Source organism: Eleginops maclovinus, chromosome 24, assembly GCF_036324505.1.
Source record: "Eleginops maclovinus isolate JMC-PN-2008 ecotype Puerto Natales chromosome 24, JC_Emac_rtc_rv5, whole genome shotgun sequence".
Classification (NCBI taxonomy): Eukaryota; Metazoa; Chordata; class Actinopteri; order Perciformes; family Eleginopidae; genus Eleginops; species Eleginops maclovinus.
In genome coordinates this window covers 8303572-8328422 of record NC_086372.1, presented here as the reverse complement: position 1 = coordinate 8328422, position 24851 = coordinate 8303572, and the positions used below count along the sequence as shown (strand labels likewise).

General features: G+C 42.5%; 2 protein-coding genes across 3 annotated transcripts in view; both read left to right on the top strand.

Moving 5' to 3' along the window:
* Positions 1-19119, top strand: part of lancl1 (LanC antibiotic synthetase component C-like 1 (bacterial)) — a 29048-nt gene extending 9929 nt beyond the window's left edge. The window contains exons 2-12 of one of the 2 annotated variants that reach the window (XM_063877677.1): positions 10904-11064; positions 11428-11565; positions 11646-11763; positions 12522-12732; positions 12880-13027; positions 13530-13676; positions 14236-14418; positions 14607-14783; positions 15909-15981; positions 16973-17063; positions 17622-19119. In XM_063877677.1, the coding sequence (XP_063733747.1) occupies positions 11479-11565; positions 11646-11763; positions 12522-12732; positions 12880-13027; positions 13530-13676; positions 14236-14418; positions 14607-14783; positions 15909-15981; positions 16973-17049 (1221 nt within the window). In that variant the 5' untranslated portion in view covers positions 10904-11064; positions 11428-11478 and the 3' untranslated portion in view covers positions 17050-17063; positions 17622-19119. The other variant, XM_063877676.1, reaches the window with a different exon arrangement.
* A 1397-nt stretch (positions 19120-20516) lies between these two features.
* On the top strand, positions 20517-23778 carry mylz3 (myosin, light polypeptide 3, skeletal muscle). The gene is made up of 6 exons (XM_063877678.1): positions 20517-20663; positions 21082-21133; positions 22586-22729; positions 22832-23002; positions 23095-23172; positions 23262-23778. Exons 1-6 carry the CDS (start codon positions 20661-20663, stop codon positions 23288-23290), a joined length of 477 nt encoding a protein of 158 aa, XP_063733748.1. The 5' UTR covers positions 20517-20660; the 3' UTR covers positions 23291-23778.
* Positions 23779-24851: the final 1073 nt, after the last annotated feature.

Below are 24851 nucleotides of genomic sequence, written 5' to 3'. Positions count from 1 at the left end.
CACCAACCTAAGGCTCCCTAATGGGAATTTAATGCACTTCATTGTACCTGCAGCCAAATAAAAAGAAATCGGCTGCTGTTTTCTCCCTCCACCGATGATGACTCACAGTGGATATTAGATCTCCACAGTCAGCGAGGCCGACATGGATCATACGCAGAGTCTCTTGGTGTAGCAGAAGCAGCTTCAAATTGGAATTGGAGCGCTGAGTGCACTTGTTTGCCACCGTTGGGTATATTGCTTAGTGGAAGGAACATTTATTTTACTGGGGAGGAAATGTGTGCTTAATGGGGAATGGGATGTGTGTACATGCTTTCCTCTATCTAAGCTACCTTGTAGTTGTGCATGTATGTCCTCTGCTGCTCAGAGTGGGTTACAGGTCATTTAAAAAGGATATAGGGTCCTCTCATGTGTTTTTCCCATCATCTAAAATTGCTTAATATTGAGTTTGTGCGTAATTTAAGCATCAAAACTATTGTTTATGCTGGAATATGCATCATCCCGTCTACTGTTTGGACCTTGCTTATTGCCAAGTGACGTTGTTTTCTGCTCGGCTGATTCTGATGGAATTACTCGCTCAATTTGACTCTCCAAACCAAACATCCCTTGAAGAATCCTCAGTTAAATATTGTAATGGTGTCTGTCTCCTGGTTTAAGCAGAGGCAAAAACAAACACTGCTTGTTATGCTAAATACTTTGCTCACTGGATCAGCCAAGGAAAGTATTTCTAAGTATGAGACACTGAATGCTCATTTGTGAGGGGCAGGCTGCTGTGGTTCTTTGGGATTTTGTCTCAATTGGCCAAATTAGCATCATACAACTGCAAGTCTTTAATTTTGGACGTTTTTGTTGCACTTTCACTTTGCTTCTTTAATAAGGATGCTATGGATTTATCAGTCTGTCTAGTTTGTTATCAGCTGTGATTTCTACTGTGCACAATATTCAGGACATGCTCTTATTTTGCTATTTTCTCTGGCCCTTTTTTTGCTGTTTTTAAGGGCCTGTCACACTGACTCCCTGCTATGCAGAGGGCCAACAGCTAGGTCTGGCTAGCTGGTGGCTGTGAGCCCCCCTCCCATAGAAGAATGTGCACACAACTCTGATTTGGGATGCGGTATAAAACATGACAGTATTGGCAGGTCCCGGGATGGCCGAGCCCCGACTCCCCCTCCAAGGTGTTGGGATTCATAACCACCCTGTTCTCTTCTGTGCGATGTGTATTGAGCGCTTGTGACACATAAAACTGTCGAGGCGTGATGAGAAATAACCACTGTCAGCCCACATCTGCGCTTCAAAAGATTTAAGCACGGACGGAGAGGGGCAGTGGATGCAGGGAGAGATGGAGCAGAGGGCAGTCCGCCTGGCAGGGCAGCATGATTCATACCCCTGCAACTGGACTCAGGCTTCTGCAAAAACACACTTCTGTTACTTTGGATTAGTCTCTGGTGTGCTGACTAACCACAAAATAGAGGTCTGAGCTCCAGAACAGAGCGTCCAGTTCATAAAAGCTTTGGCCTTTCCTGTTCAGAACGTTGGTGCATCTTCAAAAAGCTTGGAGAGAAGATCAGTAGGTGCATAGATGGATGGCAGTTGGATGGATAGATGAATGAATCCTAAAAGTATGAATGAATACAAAGATAAAGAGAGGCACGGATGGAAAGCTGATTCATGTTCAATTGTGGATGGAGCTCATATAGTTTGTTTTATCTTTGAACAATTGGATAGATTACTGAATGGATAGATAAAGGAAATGATGGCCGGATGGAAGCAAAGAGAGATGGATGGGTAGTTTAATATATGGATGTTAGACAAATGAGTAGTTACGAAAATGGATGTTTGAAGAGATGCTAGATGGATGGGTACATGTTTTTTTCGTAATGATAATGAATAGATGGATATACAATGTATGGAACAATGTACAAATGTGTGTCTGGGTAGGTAAACATTAGACGGTTGGAGGTTAGATGGATTAATAGTTTCATAAATCAATGTTTTTTTTCACGGATGGTTTCTTTTTCAATACAGATTACACATCAGGGTTTCCGTTAGTTTGGGAACCACTGGTTTTTAGCTTGTACAATGTATAAATAATGGTAAATTCAAAACCTGCCGGTCAAAATGTCCGGTGATAATTCTCAAACAACACTTGGATAACGTAGGCTGTCCCTGGATATTTGCGTCATGACATCCCCGTTTACTCCGCTGACTTTCTCCCTAACGCCGCTCACAGCAACAACAGTGGGGACTGCATCGGGTCGATGATCGTGTTGCTTTTGTCATATGAAGCCAGATTGAATTAAAGAACTGATTCTCAAACCGTATCCTTTTCTCCAGAGGTTCGTGCCTCATTGTTCATTAATGTGGTTCAGCGGCAGTGCTGCTCGTCCACCGGCGTTTAGTCTGCCATTAAGCCGGAAAGTTTTCACTGTCTGACTGTCACATGAGCAGCTGATGCATACCCACGCCCCCCCCCCCCCCCCCAACCAAGGATGGATTACTGCACGGGCCTAGGGGGCCCTGAAGCCCAAGCCTCCGCGCTACCATTTCAATATTGTCTCAACAACATACTACAATTAAAGGGGCCCTAAAGCCATAACATTGGTTACATTATGTAATACATCTCAATAGGGCCCCTCGATCATATGCCACGGATTGTGTAATTAATTCATCCCTCATCCGTTAAAGCCCCCCCCCTCCCCCAAATTAAATAGAATAGCATATGATAGGTCATATAGTGCTCCTGAACCACAGCTTATCAACGTTATTCATCCCTAATATCGGAAAAGGGCCCTTAAATCAGTTAGAACGGGGTAGCATATACCATAAAGCAGGAGTTCCCAACCTTTTGCAAGCTGGCCCCCCCTTTCGAAGGTTAGAGTATTGTCAAGCCTTGATGACGATGCATGATTTCAAGCAGTTTTCTTATGAGTGATGTGATCTGTAGGGGTTTGGGCCCCTTGCATTGCGCCTGCTTATTTTTGACTTGTGTGTTCTTTGACTTGTTGTAAATCCTCAAGATACACGTGAATAAAATCGACTGTGCTTTTAGCGCAACCTTTAACACCGCTGATTTGCGCGTGAGGGTTAGCATGTTGCTTCTTTTTTGGGGGGGGGGTTAGGGTTAGCCGTCACAGGCCCAGGGGCCCAATGACTCTTAATTCGTCTCTGCCCCTAACCCTAAACCTAACCATAACCCCCTATGTTGCTTTTGTAACATCTGCTATTGAAACATGACTAGTACGTCTCGGGTTTGTCCGGTAAAATTAATTGTTTCCGCTCACTTGACCGGCAAGAAAAAAATCCTAGCGGAAACCCTGGAGCAGATATACAGAATACCTTAAAATACATTTGAAATGGGCCTAGCTCCCTTCCCACTTTAACCTTCTCTAACAGAAGAGGAGCTGGCTCTGTGTGCAGTCACTGTGACTGAACAGACAACCAGGGACATTGCCAGGAAATGACATACAATTAACTTTAACAACAAGCGAACAAAGTGTTGACAAGTGAGAAGCAGTGTGACAGAATCTCCAAAGATGCGAATCATGAATTTGGTTAGATGCTAAATCAAAATGAAAGCCGCATGATACTCCCAGTGTGACTTTTAAACATAAGAAAAACATGTTGCCAGAAGTGATGCGTCTCATTTAACTCGGTAACACACAAGTAAACACTCTTTGATTTTTCCTCCATCTTCTTTTGCTCTGTTGTTCCATGTGCGGCGGGCTAATGTGATTTTGAATGATGAAGCGCTCAGCGTGTCTCTAACTCACAGGGGGGGGTTCAGGTAGTTCCACCTGTTAGCCGACGGTTAGCCTAAGTGTCTGAGCGGGCTTTCCCGCGGCGAGGCCTGAACTTCAGCTCTGCGGGGGGGGGGGGAGGACACGGGAGGGAGGTGGAGGCGATTAGAATCGTGTGCCGCCTCTCAATCATGTCATCAGTCTTTTGGGAGGAGGGAAGGTTTGTGTGTGATTCTGCACAAATCAGCTCAGCACATGGACAACATTTCCATTTTGCGTGTAACCATTGAAGGTAGAAATATAGCCTTTGAACGCTGAAAGACATTTAACGATTATTTTGTTTGTTTTTTAGCTTACTTAAAATGTTTGACCACCATGAGATAGAAACATGAAGGATAACCACTGCAGGTTTTACACACAATGTTTGATTATTGAGCATTTTTGTCGTGTCTATATGCATTAAAGTAGCTCCAGCATCAGTTAAGAGAATTGGCTGTGTTAAATAGTATGTTTTTACTCCAATTGTTGCTTATTTAGTCATGAATAGAGTATTCATGTTGTGGAGAAGTAAGACTCACTTTTCAGGGGCTTTCTAAATTGTTCATCTTTTTATAACGCTTGAATCCTCGCCCACATACATACACAAAAGTGACTCCATAACACACACTTAGAGTGAATGTGGTGGCCCATCATAGCTTTTGGTTATAATCTACTGTTTCTTTCTCTGCCTTATTCTTTTGTACCAGTAAATCCACCTCAGCCTTATCCTTCACTCCTCTGTGACCTCGTTCCACTTCCCTCCCTTACCAAATTTTCCTGTGGATAAAGTTACCCTCCACATCTCTGCTTGAACTCTGTGGTTTTTCCCTAAATAGTTTTATGACCTGGCTTTGTGTGTGGCTGAATCTTAACTTCAACCCCTTTTTTTTTGTACGGGCTTATCCGTGCCTCTCTCCACGCTGGAGGCCTTCCTGTGTTGCTGAGTAAGCCTGGAAAAGGATGCAGGCCTGGTTGCATGGCGGTGATGTTGGTCAGGGGGGGTCTCACAACTCTGCACAATCCAAGTGGAGCCTGTTTTTTAATGAGGAGCCTGTTTGTTAAGTCCACTCAGGGAGGCAGTGCGAGTGCTTAGCATTTGCTCTCTAATTAGGAAAGCTAAACAGTCGCTATTGCTGAGGATCAACCATTAGGGGGAGAGGAGGTGCTCAGCGGGGCTGTGCATGAGGTGCAGAATGCTCGGCCAAGGAGGAGAAAGGGAAAGAAAGAAAGAAAGAAATGTGGAGTTCTTGTCGTGCAAAGAAAAGGCTCACATTTCTTAAAAAGAGAAGAATCCACCTCCACAGTGAAGACAGCATTGTCACTACAAGGAGTCCACCTAGTGGTAGGCAGCAGAATCACATCACTTCGCATCTCTAAATAGCAGCAGGAAATTGCCCAAGTGTCGCCCATTTTCTCTCATTTTTGGTCACCACCATCAACCACTTTTAAGTGAAGGCGATCTACCTATTCCAAAGTGTGTGTGGACGGAAAAACACGCTTCCCCAAGCCTGAGTGCAGCACAGGGAGAGCCATGATGAGGATGTTGACAGGGAAAACAACAGCGTTCTGCCACAGCTCCTTTTATCCACACAATAAATGCCTCCCTGATTACCCTGTTCCCCGTCGCGCAGACTGCTGTTGAAGTGAAAGAAGGAGAGACAGCCGCTTTTCAGATTAAGACCCTGATCAAATGTTCCTAACTCGATTTCAGACCGAGAGAGAGGGATTGCTGTAGGGGGACACGTGTGTTGCCTGCAATCAGCTTTCTTTGTCTTCACTTTGAGTAAAACGGTGTCACTGATGATAGCATTCATGTGAGCTTTCAGATAGCCATACAGATGTTAACACACCTGATGATCTTGTTTAGTTTTGGTATGAAAGTTGCAAAACAGTTGCTGCTCAATATCCGACTAAACAAACATTCAGGTTACTCATAAACAACATGTGTCTATGAATGTGGAAGTTTTAAGCAATAGATTGCAAGATTTAATGCAATGTCCTGTTAGATAAATGGATGCATGATTGGCAGCTGGAGCAAGGTAACACATCACAATATAGGTGTTTGCAATACTCAGAATACCGCACAATGTTTAAAACCGATATATCGTATCGCGATGAAATCATTGCGCGAGATTGCTACATCATATAAATCTGAACAACAGAACCATACAAGACAAATCAGAAGTGCCGTGTGTATGGAATGGTTATTATAGGATCTAAACTCCAGTTATCTTTTCTTTTTGAACATCAATCGACTACGACTGCATCTCATTATGCAACAAAGTCTAGTCAAGCGGTAATCCCTCCTATCACTGACCCTTTAACGTGTAATTGTATTTTTTTGTACGTGCGCTAATATGCATTCACAGTCCATACGGCCTCTCCTTTCGATCTATATTGCCTCTAAATAGGATTACACGCTCAGAGATTTATTTCATGTCATGTAGTGGATGAGCAGAGATGCTTTAGTATCGGTGTAACTTATGTACACTGCTCATGTCTCCTCCCCACGATAGCAATATTACAGTGAGGGTAGCACCCCCCCCACCTCACCCCTCTCCCCTTTTATAGGCTCCCTTATCTACTTCTTCTCTATTACTTTCACTCAGCCTGTCTATCTCCCTCTTCCTTGTTTCCCATCTCCTTCTGCTGAGTCTCAAATGCTTCAGGTTGTATCTGTCTATCACCCTTCCTCTCCCAGACAGTCGACTGGTATGGCGACACCAGACTGCGTGTATTTTTAGCGCAGCCACAGATGGGGCCGTGGCAGCATGTCAGAGTCCAGAATGTTCTTTATCTCAGCTGTCAGGCCCGTTCCCCGCCACCAAAATGGATCTACAGCAGCTAAGGAAAGGGGGGAGGCTTTTTCTTCAAATTGAGGTTTTAATCGTGTCTTTTGCCATGGCGAAATAACTGTCCAGGTGGTGAAAGGAAACGCTCACACTGTCAGCTCCTCTGTGGGCGCTGTAGCCAAGCCTGTGATCAAGCTGAGGTGAAATTGCAGGTTATGTCTCGAAAAGGGAAAAAATCCAAAAGCAAGCTCCCTGAAAGAGCTGAGCTCGGCTGTCAGTACATTTTACCAACAAGAAGACATTTACTATCATATCAAAATCCAGCTTATATCTTATTTCCACTGATGATATGAAGTGAAATAACAGCTTTGACAAATGAATAACTAACCCAGGCTTTAGCCATGGCCAACAACACCTTCAAGATAAAGCTCTGCACATGCACTGGGACTATCCATCGTGTGCACTGGGACTATCCATCGTGTGCACAGGGAGTTAAAGAATATTCTGCAGGCTCGGGGTCAAGTGGTCCACTTCAGATTTTGGAGTCTGCTGAGACTCACGTGCATATCAAGGGGGGGGGATGCTGACGGAGAGGGAGGGGGGGGAGACGGTCTGTGGGGCAAAGAAGTCTGAACTGATTCCACGTTGGTTTCGTCAGGCTGTCAGATTGAGTTCAGATGATGGTGTTCAGCAGGTGTGACGTTTTAAGTGATTTTTCTATGATAAAAACACAATGTGTTAAATGACTGTACTTCATACACTGCCCTTTCACATTGGGGATTTTAATGTATGGTGGCATTAATCAAAGTTGGTGGGAAAAAAACCCAGAATGCATTCTCTCAATAGCCCCAAAGCTAATTGGTTCCTAAGACTTAAATCATTTAAAACGGCTTACGACGCAATTAAATGTTAAAAATGGTTATTCATTTCCCAAAACAGCTGGGTGGTGTATTTTTAAGCAGATGTTAATTAAACAGGAGCATTAATGACCCTTTTGGGGACTATTTTAGTAATTTGTTGCCTAAAAGAGACATACAATAAATAATAGAGTATGATTTGACGGAAGGTGCAGTCTGAGCTTGGATTTGTCCTGTGCTGGGAAAAACCGATGATCAATACTCCTCTAATTAATATTTTTTTCCACCATGAAGCTTTTCCCAGTGGCGCATTGGGAGGGAATTTCAGGTCAATAATGATTCTTTCATCGAGGAGCTCTAATCAAGCCCGAAGGTCTCCTCCTGAATCGTGTTGCATTTCTGAGCCTCATTTCCATCCCCCGTCCCTCAAGGCAAGGTAAAACAGACCCAAGGTAAACGGGCAAAGGCTCTGTGTTTTTGAAGCTAGCCTTCACCTGCAGCTCGGTCAATTGATATGGAAATGATGGCGGACGAGTTCTTTAAACTGAAGGGAAATAATGGAGCATAGACATAAAGAGCAGAGCAGTAAACAAAAGATTGACAGTGATGACTGGCAAATCTGGTGCTTTGGGCGATCTAATTGTCAGCTTCATTTGCACTTTTCAAAGGCAAGGTTACACAAGTCATCAAGATGGGGAGCACAGAAGGACGAATCAAATATCCTGCATATAAGCAGCTCGATATTTAGTTGCATGAAGTCGAGTGTTCAAGGTTTGGAAAACTTCGGAAAGTGTTATAGAGCGCTGCAGGGATGACATATTTTTGGAAGTAAGCATCCCACTGGTTCTCTGGAAAAAAAAGATTTTGGGGTCAAAGAAGTGTTAGATGATACTAATCTTCACAAATAAGCAACATTTTAAAAATGATTAAAGTGCAAATGCAATCCGAATAAGTAAACAGCTAAAAAGCTGACTATATAACGTTCACACTTGTGAGCTGTTTTTAGGACACAAACAAGCTTGGGACATTCAGCAGTGGGGTATTTACTGACAGATTTGATGTCATAGAACAAAACATTACAATCTCTAAAGCTTATTTTAATCGCAGAACATTTTTTAGGGCATTCAATTTGCAAAATTAATAGAAAAATAGGCATAACAGAAAGAGGACAGTGATCACGTATCCCATTGCACTCTCCCTTTTGAACAACGTCTTGCTGCCGGAACAATGCGGTCTTCCTCTCCATTGTGTCGTTCGTAGGGCCAAACATTCAGAGGGGGAGATTACAGTCCTGCCTTCTCTGGAATAATTTAGAATGTGGAACACCAGCAGAGAGACTCAGCAGCGTGCCTATCAACAGCAGCCCTGTGTTCTGCGTGAACACAGTAATTATCACTGTCTGATGGAATTATGTTTATTAGGGCTTCAACGAGAGTCAAAAGCAGGTTGTTGACACATGCCGTTTCCATGGCGTGTGTAAACCTCATTTCACCCTTAAGTTTCAGGTTATTTGAATGTAAAATAGTAACTTAATGTTGCTCTTAAGTAGAAACAAGCTCAAGTACTGGCGCCATCATTTAATCCATGATGTGTCTCCGGAGAGCTGTGAGTTATTAATGCCATCACCTCAAGGAGAGAGGGAAATATTTTATGTTCTGCACAAAGTTAATGACGCCACAGAGCCATTTTTAGCCTGTGAATAATGTCGCGCAATAGCACAATCCATGATTTGCATTCAGATGTAGGAATCTTTATTTAATGCATTTCATTTTTTATTTCTTCCACTGACATTAGTGCAAAAAAACCCTTCAGAAAACTATATTAATAATAAATAAGGATTCACAAAAGCTCTTATTTTGCCTTTACTGATACATTTTTAAAAAGTATGGTCTGTCTTTTACAGTTTGATACAAGAAAAACTAAATAATACATTTTTTTTTGTTCTATAATCCTCATCCTCTGAATTAAACCCAAAAAACGTTTGCATTTTGTCTGGTGATACGCTGTTTTACTCGGTGCAAAATGTAATATAAGTCTGCTGGTTGGTTCTCTTGAATCCACTTAATGAATATTTGATAATGCTCTTTTAAAACAGTCTTTTTGTATTTAAAACAGAAGTATTCTTCATGCACAACAACAGATTTCTATCTTAATTCAAACACTAGCCATCTGTAGACGTGGAGCTGTTTCATTCTTTCTCAATTCACATTTAAACACAAACATTACTGTACATTTAGGAGATGCTTTTTCCTCTAATGGTCTTTTAAATGTGACTTTTTCCTTTACAATGTTTTCTGTTAGAACTCCAAAATCATCTCCCCCAGAACGGAGAGACATGCAATAGATGTTGTGTGTAAATTAAAGAGGTAATTCATTTACAACGCAAGTAGTCCAAATGCTGGAAAATGCATGTGCCTATGAATAAGAAGAAGATGGATCCATGTGGATGTCAACTATCCTGTGAGAGCCATCAAAGAAGTAGAAAGGTGAGCATCAGGCCGGACCACAGCGACAGGCACAGCCCCGACTCATGGTCCCGCTACAGGCAGACACCAAAACAAAATGGGAACTGTACGCTATCTTTTATATTTCCTATATGAGTATCTTTTTTAAAAGGTGTCCAGCATAAAGTCAAGAAGCATGAATCTACATGTGTGCTGCTGCATTGTAAGTGCATCTGTAAAGTATTAAGAGTTGGGTTGTTGCACAGTGGCCTCAGCAGAGAAAGCCTGATTGATTATGCAACCTTTGGAAACAGTCATGTTGCAGAGCTAATGTCTGACATTAGACACCTGAGTGATAAAGTCCTTCACGGCTCCGAGGGGAACACTGTGTACTGAAAGCAGCTATTGTTGTAGGTTGAGCAATAATGTGTTTGCATATAAAACCTTCATGTCGAACAGTCCCTAAATAGATATACTTGAATCAACAGTTGTGTTTAGTGTTCAGCAGTGATTCTGTCTTTGATTTGTTTAATAGGGTCGCTGCAGCTCAGTCTTTGATTAAAGCAATCTTTCCTGTAATATTCTGTTATTATTTAAATCATGTATAATATAACAATTTGTACTGTGTCTTTCTGAGCTAGTATACAACTGCATAAAAATACTGGGAATAAAGGGCCATGGGAAATGAAACATGTTTTGTTAAACGTATCCACAGTTAATGCAAGACGTGGCATTATGACATTGTGATTGCCTTTTTACAATAGTTTACCTGTTTTCACATTGTTTTCAAATATATTTCCCTAAAACAAACTAAGAGGAGTTATTTAAAGATGTAACTCTGAATTGGAGATCTTCTTTTTCCATATATATACTGTATATGCCTTTTCCTATCAACAATTTTGTTTTGTTTTTTCTTTTTAATATTAATTTAAGTTCTTATTTTTTTTGTAGTGAAGACTGTTGATCATTTAACTTTTTGTATTATTCATTACATTTTTTTGTCTTGCCCTTCTGTTTTTGTGTTTCATCTTCAATAGAGCACAATGACCACCACAGCAATGGCTCCATTATATAGTGCTGCAGTATCGCCTTATCAGCCGCAGGTGGCAGCAGCGCGCTATTTTACGCCACAATCCCCCCCAGGAAAATATAAAGCCGAAGAAGACTTTACATCAACAACAGTGCAGGACTAGCAGAGGTAACGGTGCTTATCCATCAATGTTTGCGCGGTACAATTTTATTGTTATTCTCGACTTTAAATATAAATCGACATACATTGATAGGATATGTTAAATTACGCTATAAACTAGCTGTAGTAACACGTGCAATTGCAAGCCGTTAGCTTTAGCGTTGTAGCTTAGCGCACACGAAGCTGCAGCTAGCTAAGCTGTCATTATTTCATGCGTGTGTGGGTGTATGTAGCCTAGCATAAGAGGCTTACTGCGTTATATGGCTTTATTCTGTGATAATAACGGAGGATTACTGTGTTTATCCAAAATATTAAATCTCTTACTATCGCTTATTCGGTCTCATGCGTCTTTTACCGACTCATCTTTTGCAGATATATCTTTCTGGCCGATTTCAGCAGTGCAGCAGAGACAAAACTGTCAAAATGGACACAAGAGCCTGGAGGAATCCATATCACGACTATGATGGGAACCCAGCGTCAACACAGGCGTTGTTTGACTGCCAGGGAAAGGTAAGGCATAAAGAATAAATGCGTGTGCATCAGATTCCCGTACAGAGACCCTCATTATTTAACATGTTCTCTCCTTTCAGCTCACAGCAGAGTTTGCCCAGAGGCTGAGCAGCAAGATCAGTGAGCTGTTGGCTGTGATGGAGAATGGGCTGAAGTCTGCAGACCCGAGAGATTGCACCATTTACACCGGCTGGGCAGGTGATGACACCATTACACACCTTTCATTAGTGACATCTTATGGTGTGATTGCATGGAGTTGCATTTTTGTGACTGTAATGTCATAATATGATTTAAGGGCTGTGTGTGTGACTGTGAGACTCATTGCAGACATGTTTTGCATTATAAATGTCACATGTAATTTCATACAATTGGATTTTTCTTTACAGCTTATGATCATTTATTGAGCAAACTCAAGGTCATACTCAACATTAGAAAACATGATTCACTAAAACATGCAACTGTAAGCTATTGGGAAACTATTAGGATAATTGATTCATTGTTTTAAATCATTTAAAACCATGTTTGTAATCCAGTTTTCAGCCTTTCAACTATGGACATATCCTGCTTTATTCTTTTTTATATTTCTATCTTTGCATTTTGGACTGATATATTTGCTTATCATACTGTCAAGGTCTGAGGTTTTTACTTTTCTTTTATTTGCTAGAGGTTTTATGCACTTTTTTTGAAAGGGGAATCTGGAGCTTCTTACAAGAAATCAAACTACTGGTCTGTAAAAAATTTGAAAAGGATCCAAATTGCATGTCTGCACTTGAGGAAGTTTAACTTTCTAAAAGTGGCTGCCTTGTTTAGACAGATGGGGCTAATAAATCCAGGATCTTGAAGAAAAGGATAACCTAAGATTAGATTAGAGCTGTTTGTTACAAAATACGCTTCTCTTAAATTTTCGGGCTTGATTCAACAGTTTACATCAACAAAATGCATCTGTACTTCCACAGGCATCGCTCTGCTTTACCTGCACCTCCACAACGTGTTCAGGGACACCTCCTTACTGCAGAGAGCTCTGGAATATGTGAGCCGCAGTCTGAAGTGTTTGACCCGGCGCCATGATGTCACCTTCCTGTGCGGGGATGCAGGGCCGCTGGCTATAGCTGCGGTGGTCTACCATCGCCTGCAGAGGGTGCAAGAGACCGACGAGTGCATCAACAGGTCAGTCTGAATCGATCGCTATAGGGAGTCGTTTTTCTTCTGGTTGCTCACATGGGTAATATCGTACTTGTTGCATTTTGATTGTAAACAGTTAGTCATCTGTCACTCGTGCATGATCTCATGAACTGTCCCGTGCCTTGTTCCCAGACTGCTGCAGTTTCACCAGAACGTGGTGAAGGGTGTAGGCGGCCTTCCCGACGAGCTCCTCTACGGGCGGATGGGGTACATGTACTCCCTCGTCTTCATCAACCAGCAGATGGGGCAGGACAGGATCCCGCTGCAGTACATCCAGCAGGTATGGTAGAAAATCCCACCCTAAAACGCCGTGGTGATAATCTACTTTTGGTTTTTATCAAGGACAGGCTGACTGATCACTCAAAGACCTACTTTCAATGGTACATCAAAACTAACATATTAACTATAGACAAGAAGGGAACGTGAACATTGGGACAACAAATAATACGACTTCACAACGGTTTACATTGCAATGCAACAATCTCCTGTAGTACCTCTCTAAAAGAGACACTTCTTTAATAAAAGGGTTGGGAATGAATGTACAAAAGAGGAAATCCTTCCACTGGAATACATTGAATAACACTTACATTGAAATAATTCTAGTTTTGGGTTATAATCTTCTCTAACTTTTACTTTGCTGCTCCCAGCAATCTCAATTTCCAACACATTTGCTAGCTCTTGCTCATATTGATGTCCACTTTGCTAATTTATCTCCGTTGATCTCTTTCAATTGTACAGATTAGGCGTGTTTGTGAGGCGGGATGTGTTGTTTCCCCTCTCAGATCAGTGAGTCGGTGCTGGTGTCCGGCGAGCACCTCAGCAGGAAGTTCAGGGTGCAGAACCACAGCCCTCTGATGTTCGAGTGGTACCAGGAGCAGTACGTCGGCGCCGCCCACGGCCTATCGGGCATCTACTACTACCTCATGCAGGTCAGCCATGCTCTGGGTCGGAGTCAAGCCACTGCTTTCACTCATTTCTAAAGTAACAATGGCAGAACCGATAACTGCAGTCCACGTAAATATTCCAATTCTACTCATTTCAAAAAGGGTTGGGTTGTAATCCCTAGTTCTCTGATAACTTGTATGATTCCAGTCATTTTCTTAGATTTGTGTTACTATCGACTGCCTAAAAAGCCTATCAAAGGTTGCTCGAACTCCAAATGGAATTGAATTCATTCAAGCTTAAAATATTCAATTTGTAATAATATAAAAAAAGAAATAATTGGAAATATTCACCTTTTTTAAGAAGCCTATCTATAATTAGTGAAGCACTATCTATAAATTATTTGATTCATTCTACAGTACACGTTAGTTTGGCTCCAAATTTGAATTATCTCGCTGCCACCAAAATATTCTAAATTCAAATTGGAAACGAAGTCATATAAATAATAAGAAATACAAACTTCTAATGAACTAATATTCATTTCATTTCTTGCATTGGTTTCTTCTTCATCCTGTTTGAACATGGTCTCCCCCCCCCCCCCCTCAGCCGGGATTCGTCTGCGTGGAGGAGTACGTCCACAGGCTGGTGAAGCCCAGCGTGGACCACGTCTGTCGTCTCAAGTTCCCCACAGGGAACTACCCCCCCTGCATCGGGGACGACCGGGACCTGCTGGTGCACTGGTGCCACGGGGCCCCAGGGGTGGTGTACATGCTGCTGCAGGCATACAGGGTATACAACATGTTATTGTTTACCTAATGTCCGATTCATATAAAGGCTGTACAGAGACACGGGGCCATCTCTTCAGGCACCTTCTGTTTTAATCATGGTGTGCCGTGTACACAATCTAAACCCCCCCCATTAGCATAGAGGAAAACGACTCCCTACAGTTCAGCGTCTCTTCTTCCCCCTTGTCCCAGGCCTTCGGGGTGCCGCAGTACCTGGAGGACGCCCTGCAGTGCGGGGAGGTGGTGTGGCACTGCGGCCTGCTGAAGAAGGGCTACGGCCTGTGTCACGGTGCGGCGGGGAACGCCTACACCTTCCTCGCCCTGTACCGGCTAACGCAGGACCCCAAGCACCTCTACAGAGCCTGCATGGTGAGAACACGGGGAACACACCGGGGAGTATCGCCACCGCGCGTCGCTCACACAGGGCAGCAGATATTAGATCAAACATTAACGGTGGCGCTCCTGCAGGATCCGTCTTAATTAGTGTCCACTTACTTAATAAATGCCGCGGCGGTTTGACACTGAGGGAGTATGATTGTTTTCTCATCTGTTTAAGTAGAATTTAACAATATAAAGTCAAATATTGGACGTATAACCATTTGTGTTTTTCACAATAAATTAATGGTTTCAACGGATTACAGATAATTAATCTAAATAAAATACATTTTAGAAATACAATCCATCAAAGCATTTTTGGTGGTTCTTTTCCTGCTCATCTAATAAATTTAAAGAGTAAATGGTCTTTTTTTTTAGGCTTTATTAATCTGTTTTTAACAATTTCTCCCAAATAAATATCTTTTAGAGAGGGTTAAAATATAAACTTTAGATCCATTCCATTTAGATTTTGACACGATCCATCTAAACTATGAAGGGAAATCCTTTATTAAATCTATCAAATTGTTTAGGGATATTAAAGTGTCTTTACCTGCTAATCAATCATTTAAAATAAAGATGTACCAGCCAGGCATTTTGTAATCCTTTTTTGAGGCTTTGTATTGCACCTCTCCTCGTCTTTCTCTGACTTTGATCCAAGATGTCAAAGTCAGCTCAAACTTTGCAAAAAGGGCAAGCAATCATAGCACAATTGGCCCCCCGCCAGCCTTAAAACGTATCATTATTACTCCTGAATCATGGTGCATGTGAGAAGCCGGGCCTTTTATGTTTTTGGACAAAAGCTTGGTGGCTGCCGATGCGAGTCTTCATCTCTGGATGCGCTCCAGGTGGCACGAGTCCCACGTGTACTATCATGAATATGAATCTATTCAGAGGATGGAAATAGACTCCTCACATGTCTCTCCTAAGCTCCCTTACTCGCTCCGCAGCGACATTGTGGTCATAATCCCATACTTCGAACAGATGCTAGGATTTCACTGAGGAGCAGAATTTCTAGCAGGTGTTGACATTGTTTGCTATCCTCCGGGGTTCAGCTGCAGTCCAGTGTTGTGATGGGATGGGAATGTTATTGTGACACTATCTCCCTTTGTCTCTCCACAGTTTGCTGACTGGTGCATGAACTACGGCAAACATGGATGCCGAACGCCTGACACTCCCTTCTCCCTTTTCGAAGGTAACATTTGATGACATGTCCCGCTTATTACATTTGATTGAATATTATCGGAGCAGTCTTTTTAACCTCCTTCACTCCCCCTCCCCTCGATACAGTAGACTCATTTCTAGGGTTAAACGAATCTGAAGTCTGTAACAAACATTGTGTTTCGGTATTGAGGACTTATATGAAGGCCCTCCGTACCCCATATGGTTCTGCAGCAGTCTTACGTTGAAACTATTGAGATTTTAATCAAGATTTAACCCTCTTTGACGACTACAATTCATTAAAATGGTCTTAGTGATGCAATTTCAAGACCGCTTAAAGACCTCAGTGTGAAGAAATATTCATTAACACCGTTTTTAACAACAAACAACACCTGTGTACTGCAAGAACCAAGTGCGTGTCAATGCTCCAAACGGGGATTAGCATTAAGTGCGCTCACTCTAAAGGGGTGACGCGTCGCTAACCTTAGCACCTATTTTCACACCAGCATCTTGGCACGCGCGGACAAAGGACCCGTGTAAATTAGGCCGCGCCATTTGGAACAACCCCTAAACGTAGCTTGACTTTGGAGTGTTGTTTAGTGTCATTCCCTACCAAACAAGCTAGCGTGATGTGCTTATTTAGACACTACTAACTTAAATGACTTCTTTACATTTTTACATAATATAATAAAGGAAAATGTGCTCGTCCTGTTCAAATTCATTAAAGACAATGCATATTTCATAAATGTTATGCAGGAATGAACAAAACCAAATGGAGACTTGTTCATATTTTATCACTATCTCTGTTTTATATTCTTGATCAAATAAAACCGGTGAGGATTGGGACATCGGTCTTTGATTAAATAACAAATAAAACTAGCATTTTTCTAGTCGTTGTTTTAAATAAAAATAAAAAGAAACACAGAATAAAAAATCACTACTTACCTTAACTGATTCTGCCTGTTCTGTCGGTCCATTGTCCTGTTTCTTATTTTCCCACTCACCGCATCACTTCCTGTTTACAGGCATGGCCGGCACCATTTACTTCTTGGCCGACATCCTGCAGCCAATGAAAGCGAGGTTCCCCTCCTTCGAGGTGTAGACGTGTCCCCACAGGTAGTGCCCCCCCCCCCCCCACCCACCCACCCACACTGTGGGAAGGAGAAGACCCACACACTTTTGCTCTGTGTTACACTCATGCATGAAACACTACATTCACAACGATCGACATTGTGCCATGTTTTTCCTGCTCTTCTCTCCCGGGAACTCGACATGTTATAAATCCTATACTCGCATTTCAAACAAAAGAGCTTGCTTTTTTTCGTTCCCTAATTTGTGTATAAATTTGCTTTGAAAACTGTGGCTGTTGCTCAGATTGTGACATATTTTGAAGTAAAAACAGTGAAGGAAAAAAAATAAAATTGTGGTTTAAAAAAAAAACAACAGGTGTTTTGCTAACACTTAAAAGATGTGTTTCTATTCCGCATAGCTTGATATGGTGAAAAACAATGGATGCTTTTTTTGGTTTTTCTTTTCTTAACAGTGTCAACAGCGAAGTTAGTAACAATGCACTAAATATAATACGGTGCCATGTGTTAAGGGATAAACCCCGGAGTGTAAACTGTTGCCTGTCCTTTGCACTGTCTGAGCAATAAACCATGTGTCTTTTTACAGCTGTCGCTCTGTAGTCCATTCCTGAAGCTCCCTGATCTTAGTGTGGTGTCAGTACGCAGCAGCAAGGAGCGGCCATAAGGGGGCGGCAGAGAGCCTGCAATGTGTGAGATTAAATGGAGATTAACCTCCATCTGGAAAACGGTACATATACCTCAGCCAGTTTTTCACATGTTACGATTATCTTAATTAATTTTCCATATTCAGTAGATAATAGTGTCTGCATTGTGATGTAATCCTTATCCAATCTGGCAGTCGAGATTTGAAGTAAATATTTGAGAAGACAAACCAGCAAAACAAACTACATACCGCTGAACGTGGAATGAAAAACAAGAATATTGAGTCAATTCATTCATGTTTCCCCTATCAAGTAAACAAAAGTTGTTGTTTTAAGTTTAACAATCTGGAGGCTGCAAATCTGTGTTTCATTTTTATTCATCTGAGCGTTCAAACAGTATGTTGATATGATTGTGTAAGTGGGGCGGTCTTTTCCCAGTCCGGGACCCCTTTTTCCCCAGTCATTCCACGTTGTAAATACAGCGCAAATGCCTTTCCGTCTTCCTTGGCCTAGGTTACACCCTTCCACCTAGTTCAACAAAATAGGTTGAGATTTCCTTTTTAATTAGCAACATTTTGAGCCGAAAAATGACCTCCTAATGCTTTCAAACCTCCATGTGAAATGGAGTTCATTTACTGCCCTTTATGTCGTCTGTTTTGTCTTCATTATGTAAAAACGTTGTCTTTTTAAAGCCTGACATAAAACAGGAATGCAGGAGAGTTTCACATTTGACCTCTCTCGCTTTGTATCGCTCAGTTTAAAGGCTCTCAAAAGAACCCCATATCAGCGGTGGGTGTCTCGAATCCTCTGTCCCTCTCTCTGCGCTACTTGGCTCAACGGGTCGCCTCTCTTTTCCAAATAAGGCTCATGTAACACTCCTGAAAACCAAGCGACGACACAATGCCACCGCTCTTTTTTAAGCCCTCTAGCCTGTGCTTCTTTATGACCTGACGCCAGCTGGGGCCTCGCAGGGTAAAGAGGAGGGTCTCCTGCGCGGCACGGTTACTGTACCGGAGAGTCTCGAGGAGCGTTCATTTTTCTCTATCCCACCCCCCCCCCCCGCCTCATCTCCAGAGCCGTAGGAGAAAGCAGACACCTCCGTGGAGTAAAAATAGAGCTCATCTGTCCGGGGGAGTGGTCTTTCTCTGTGGATCACTCACACAAACCCCCGACTCTGTTTCTTTCTTACACAACGGGAAACACACCATTAGTGAATTACCTAACCCCATGCACGCTGCCCCTGTGTGTATCCGCACCCCCCCCCCCCACCCCCAGCTAACTTTTGATTCACACCCACGCAGTCTCCCTCTGTTGGTTTTTGTCGCCTTTTGTTTTGGACTTTGTATAACCTCTTTTGGCTGTTTATGTGTCCATGTACTTGTCATAACTTGCTCTGTAATCACTGCATTTCACAATCAAAACAAATAAATAACCACATGCTCACTTTCTGATGTTTTTGAGTTGGCACCCAAATATTGTATGACCTACAAAAAACGCTAGATGATCACTTTTTCACGGCACTGAGTCACTAATGATTTTTATTTATTTTGAGCGAAGAACGGTCCAAACCTGTTTCATATAAGCTGCAAATGATTGTTGTTTGTTTACATCTAAATGTCTAAAGCATCGGTTATACTGAATGTGTCCATCACGTGCTCCATATTTATTTCCGTCTCAAACTTTTAACCTTAAATGCAGTGAAAATGAATCGTCTTTATAACACATTTGCATATTTTTGTGTCAAACTAGTATGATAAAATAATATTTGGGAACGACCGAGGTGGATAGAACTCCTGTTGTTTTATGTACAACTTATTTTCCGTATTAAATAATTAACTTTCTGCAAGATTGAGCATAAACCATGCGAGGAACATCGTTTATATTCGGTCCGATCAAAGTAAGTATAACATCTGTTTCCAATTTTCTTAATTTTGCATGTTTTCAAGACCAAACTGTGATTTGTTTTATAGCAGATGTTGCACATTAATGATTCTGCGTTAATAATAGGTTCTTTTTGATAGTGGCTTCAGCACCATGGAGAGCTCTGATGGAGGAAGAAAAGCCCACTACTCGGGTTGTGTGACCTGCAGAGATTATGCAATTCAGTCTACAGGGTAAGCCTTTATCATCGTTCAATATGATCTACTTCACATCAATTGAATAACTTCCATAAACGACATGCTGTAGTATGATGTAACGACTTTCATTTTAGAATAATTGGCAGATCTTTATTACCTTTTCTCTCAAATGTCTTTAAATGTCAGTCATACTTAAAGACTTGCAATTTGATTCAAAACATATTCGTAGTTAAAATGATTTGACATTCAAATGTGTGTACTGTTTGATCCATTATCAAAATGCTTGGTGATTATTTTACTGACTAATTGTTGCAGCTGCATTTGAAATTCAGTTTTTACCATGACGGTCATATTTGACTCATTCCAACTTTTCCAGCGTGTTTTGCCCTGCTGTTATTTCACCATAAGTGGAGTAGTCTCGCAGTTTAAAAATAAAGCTTGTAAATGATCCCTGTGGGCTCGCAGCCACTCCAATGTGAGCCACTAGGCATCAGGGATTTCTGCATTTTCCCCCGACTTGCTCCAACTGTGTGAATCCTCGGCAAGATAAAACTTTGATCACTGAATGCACTTTTCTCCTTCATAGAAACGGGATCCAAAAAGGTTTCAGATTCTGACCTCCAAGTTTTGTCTTGCCACGGTTATTTAGTATCTAAAAATATCCCCGTCCCCTTCTAAAGGCTTACTCCCACTGCGCCTGGTGCTCAGCTCTCCTTTCCGTCTGCCCTAAGAAAGTTAAAGATGTTCCAGCGTGTCATCTGATCTCACCCCCCCATTAGCATACGTGACGTCATGTTCCCGGGATAAATAAGAGGGGGCTTTGACCATGGCCCAGGACCACTCTGTCTTAGGACTTCGGCTTCGCTTCTCCTTTAATTTCCGCTCCTCCAGATCCAACTCTGCAAAATGGTGTGTACATATTTGTGTTTTGGACCTTTTGGGTTGGGGCGGTGCCGATGGAGTTACCTTTTTTTTTTTCAACAAGGGATAATTCTTTGTGGCATGTGGACACCGTCTCAGAATTTGGACTTAAATTGCACCACTGAAATCCAGACTGGCGTTTTTGATACTTCTCTGAAAAGCTTATCTTAAATAAATGACGATAAAAGATTGAGAGTTTGGAATACGTTAAAGATTTGTATTGTGCTTTGATTTAAAAGTGAGGAACGTGTAATTTCCCTCTCCATCACTTTCATTTAGTTCAGTTTCACAGTTTACAACCATATCATTTTTGTTTTTGCGACCTTTGTGATACCAAATCTTCCATAAATGTGTCTGTAACTCATGTCTGTGTGTGTGTTCATTTGTGTGTATTTCCATGTGACAGGCCGAAGAGGCAGCCGCCCCAGCCGCAGATTTCTCTCCGGACCAGATTGAGGGTAAGTCAAGAAATTCCCTAAAAAAGTAACTTTTCATGAGAATCCCGCCCTCTCACCCCCAAATCCTCTCCCAAAGATGATTCTCTACCCTTATCGGACGTAAAGTGGCGGCAGGCTTGCGTAGTTCACCGTGGAGTCTAAATGACCTCCTAAAGCTGGATAAAGAAAGACCTCTGTTGCATGCCGGTCTTGTCCAGTTGTCGGGGAGAATTTGAGATATGTTTATTCTAAGCCGACCTAGCCTTGTCTTGTGGCCCGTACACAGCAGAGGCGTTAATCCCTGGGTCAAGGCCCAAGACGGGGCCCTGCGGCATCCCGTTACATGAGGAATCCAAACTATGACCGTCCCAAGGACTTCTGTTATAGGCGGAACTAGAGATTTCCCAGGGCAATACTCAAAGATGTGCCCTTCATCAAAATGACCCTACGTCTGGTGGATGCCATTTTTCAAGCGTTGTTTCCATTCTTACGTGATAATTGATCTAGAAGTTAATTAGTTTAGAAGATACCCTGTATTTGTGGCACAGCTGCAATGGGGCAGTCCTGTCAAGTTAATTGGTTTGTATAGACTTTCAATTTGCAAAAGTTGCACCCATTTAAAAAGAAAGAAGTGCTGCCTTTGCACATTCTGCTACATGTAAGACCGGTAGAATACCTGCGATGTAAGACCCGGTGTAAATTACAACACAGTCAGCATTCTTATGCTTAATTTGAGGAGGCCTTTGGGCCATGCCTCTATAAGGACTGCACTACTCTGTCAGGGTATCAGCTTGCTCCCTAAATGCCTCCCAAATGCAAGCGAAGGCAGGAATGGAGAGGGGTCACAGGGGTGTGGTTGGGGGGGTTGGCAGGTACAGCTGTTCCTCAGGCTGCTGCTGTACAGACCATTAATCTGTCAATGAGGTCACTCTGAGTGGGCTTCCTGGTAGGATTCAGCCAAACAGCTAACCTTTGTTGGAGCTTCAGTTGGTTCCTCTGTTTGGGCACAGCCGACGCTTCCAAATATCTGGGAAAAATTGCGGAAGTATGGCCTCTTCTAATGTCTGTGATCCTCCAACAAAATGTGACAACACAGGGCTGCCATACCTGACGAAGAACCCTATAAAATGAAGAATAGAAAACCCAAAAGCAAAGTGTCCCAAGGGTTGGAATGGGGAATGTTACTAGCATTAATGTGGTACCAGACAGAATGAATGATCTTTTTAATAACTAATCAAAAACCTTTTAGCTCCCTGTGCCACCATAAGAGAGGAGATGGAACCACCAAGTTCATGTTGGTTTTAAGGATTCAATTAGTTTAGTACTTCAGTATCAATTACATTTAACAGTACATTTAGCTAGTTTTAGTTTAGTTTGCAAACATGGTAGCCACTTTTGCAAGTCTATCACTGAGGACCACTTTGACCAGCTTCTCTCAGTACTTCAAAGTTCTCTCTCCCCTTTCCTTGCCAGACTTCAAGGAGGCTTTCGGCCTCTTCGACAGAGTCGGTGACAGCCAGGTGGCCTTCAACCAGGTGGCCGACATCATGCGCGCTCTGGGCATGAACCCCACCAACAAGGACGTTACCAAGATCCTGGGTAGCCCCTCCGCTGATGGTAAGCCCCCATAAGGATATCCGGTCTTTATTGTTGGCGAAGTCTTTGGTTTTCTGTCACGCCTGTCCGCGGTGGTTTATGGTGCGTGACATTTCTCCACAGACATGGTCAACAAGAGGTTGAACTTCGAGGCTTTCCTTCCCATGCTCAAGCAGGTCGACGCCCAGCCCAAGGGTACCTATGACGACTACGTTGAGGGTCTCCGCGTCTTCGACAAGGAGGGCAACGGCACAGTCATGGGCGCTGAGCTGCGCATCGTGCTGTCCACCCTGGGTGAGCAACCTAAATATAGAAGTGCAGAAATACAATCTGCTTAGTGCAGAACATGTGTGTGAAATGGAGAGCTGACATGGATCCATCTACAGGAGAGAAGATGACCGAGCCCGAGATTGATGCCCTCATGGCCGGCCAGGAGGACGAGAATGGCAGTGTGCACTACGAGGGTAAGTTTTGATTTCCCAGCATGCCTTAAATTCATTTGAACACCTGTATCATGGGACAGATTTAACCGTCTGGGTTTGTCTTTCTCCAGCTTTCGTCAAGCACATCATGTCCGTGTAAGCGGCCAGCAGTAGGAGTGCTGAAACTGTAGCTCGCCTACAGACAGCCCAACGGTGTTCAGGACATCTACACTATACCAAAGACCAACCAAGGAAAGACAAGGACTATGTACAAGGGATGTTGAAGCAAACCCATCTTGTTGTTTATTTTGTTTTTCTTGCCATTTCGTCTCCAACCCTCCTCTCTCGGGACATCACCGTCATCAAACTCTTCCGTTGTAGAATCCACCATCACTTGGCCTTCGCTCCAACCGGAGCACGTCTCCACCTAGCGCATGGGGTGAGGAACGGGGGAGAAGGGATGACCGCTCATCAAGTGAGGGTAGATCCCTCCCTTCCCACCGCCACCACATTCAGTCACATCATCACTGGCCCAGCAATGCCAAAGGTGCTGGGGGGCAGTCGTGGATAGACCGCCAACAAGTCTCCCACTTCCCTGGAAAGTTTTATTTATTGTCTGTTCATTTCAGAATAAACTTTTCCAACGTACATCCCATCTGGGTTGATTCTTGATCTTTTATTGCCCACATAAAACCGTAGATCTTTAGTGTTAGTATCTGAATTTTCTCCCACAAATGACAAGATTCAGTCGAATTGTCGTCAATACACTCGTGTTATGTATTGATTAGTGGTTAAACACAGTACACACAGTCTCATCGTGTAACCAATTAGCTTGTTTTTACCTTGTATAGAAACTTGAGACTTGTTTTCCAAGTCGAGCCCCAAGCATCAAAACTCACCCCTACGTCTTTTCCCAAAATGCCCTAAACGTAACTCCATTAATCTGCCTGTGAGTCATGAAATAATTCTTGCATATTGGAAGCTATACCTTTATTCTCCTAATCATCATTTATTTGTTTAACTTATACTGATATTCAATGACTTTAGCAAACGCTTCTCCTGGGCTTTGAGCCCGAGTCCAACTTTAATGCATACTTAGAAAGGAAGACTATAATATCAAACTCGATCAGAAACCTCATATGCATTTTTATTTGTTTTAAGCCTATGTTTAATCAGCATTCCAAATGAATTTCCTGAAAATAGAGTTGACATTTGATATAAAAAGCGATGATCTCTATGGAGACAGTTTGCAGAGTCAGTCAAACGCATACAGCACTCAATGTAAAGACATGTGAGACAGCTGGTTATACGCAGTATGCATGAATATGTCAGTATATATAGCATGCAGTATTTATATATGGCATTGATGGATGATCTGCACATGTATTTAAAACTTTAATGTCAAAGGGTTTTTGAAACTGCATGACCTTAACTGTCCATCAGAGGGAGGGTGTTATGACCTGGCTCAAAAAGGCCACAACAAAGGAGAGACGCACCATGTCAATGGTAACAAAAGATATTTTTATTAAAGTAAGTCAAATTAAAGAAGTGCACAAATAAGTAAAGGATGAGGTGTGGACGTCAGTGGTATCAGTAGTGTAAGTGCAGGGTGAGGGTGTTGAGAGTAGAACAACTAAAGTAACAGTATACCAAACCAAAACCTGGTGCCTGCGGGAAAGAGCAGAGAGGAGCAGAGCAGAGAGGTCGTGTGGCAGGGAGAC

What these genes read in the sequence shown, in the direction of transcription:
- mylz3 (XM_063877678.1), top strand. An exon ending in CTCTCCGGACCAGATTGAGG is followed by an intron (nt 21,134 to 22,585) that starts GTAAGTCAAGAA and finishes TTTCCTTGCCAG; the next exon opens with ACTTCAAGGAGGCTTTCGGC. An exon ending in CATCGTGCTGTCCACCCTGG is followed by an intron (nt 23,003 to 23,094) that starts GTGAGCAACCTA and finishes ATCCATCTACAG; the next exon opens with GAGAGAAGATGACCGAGCCC.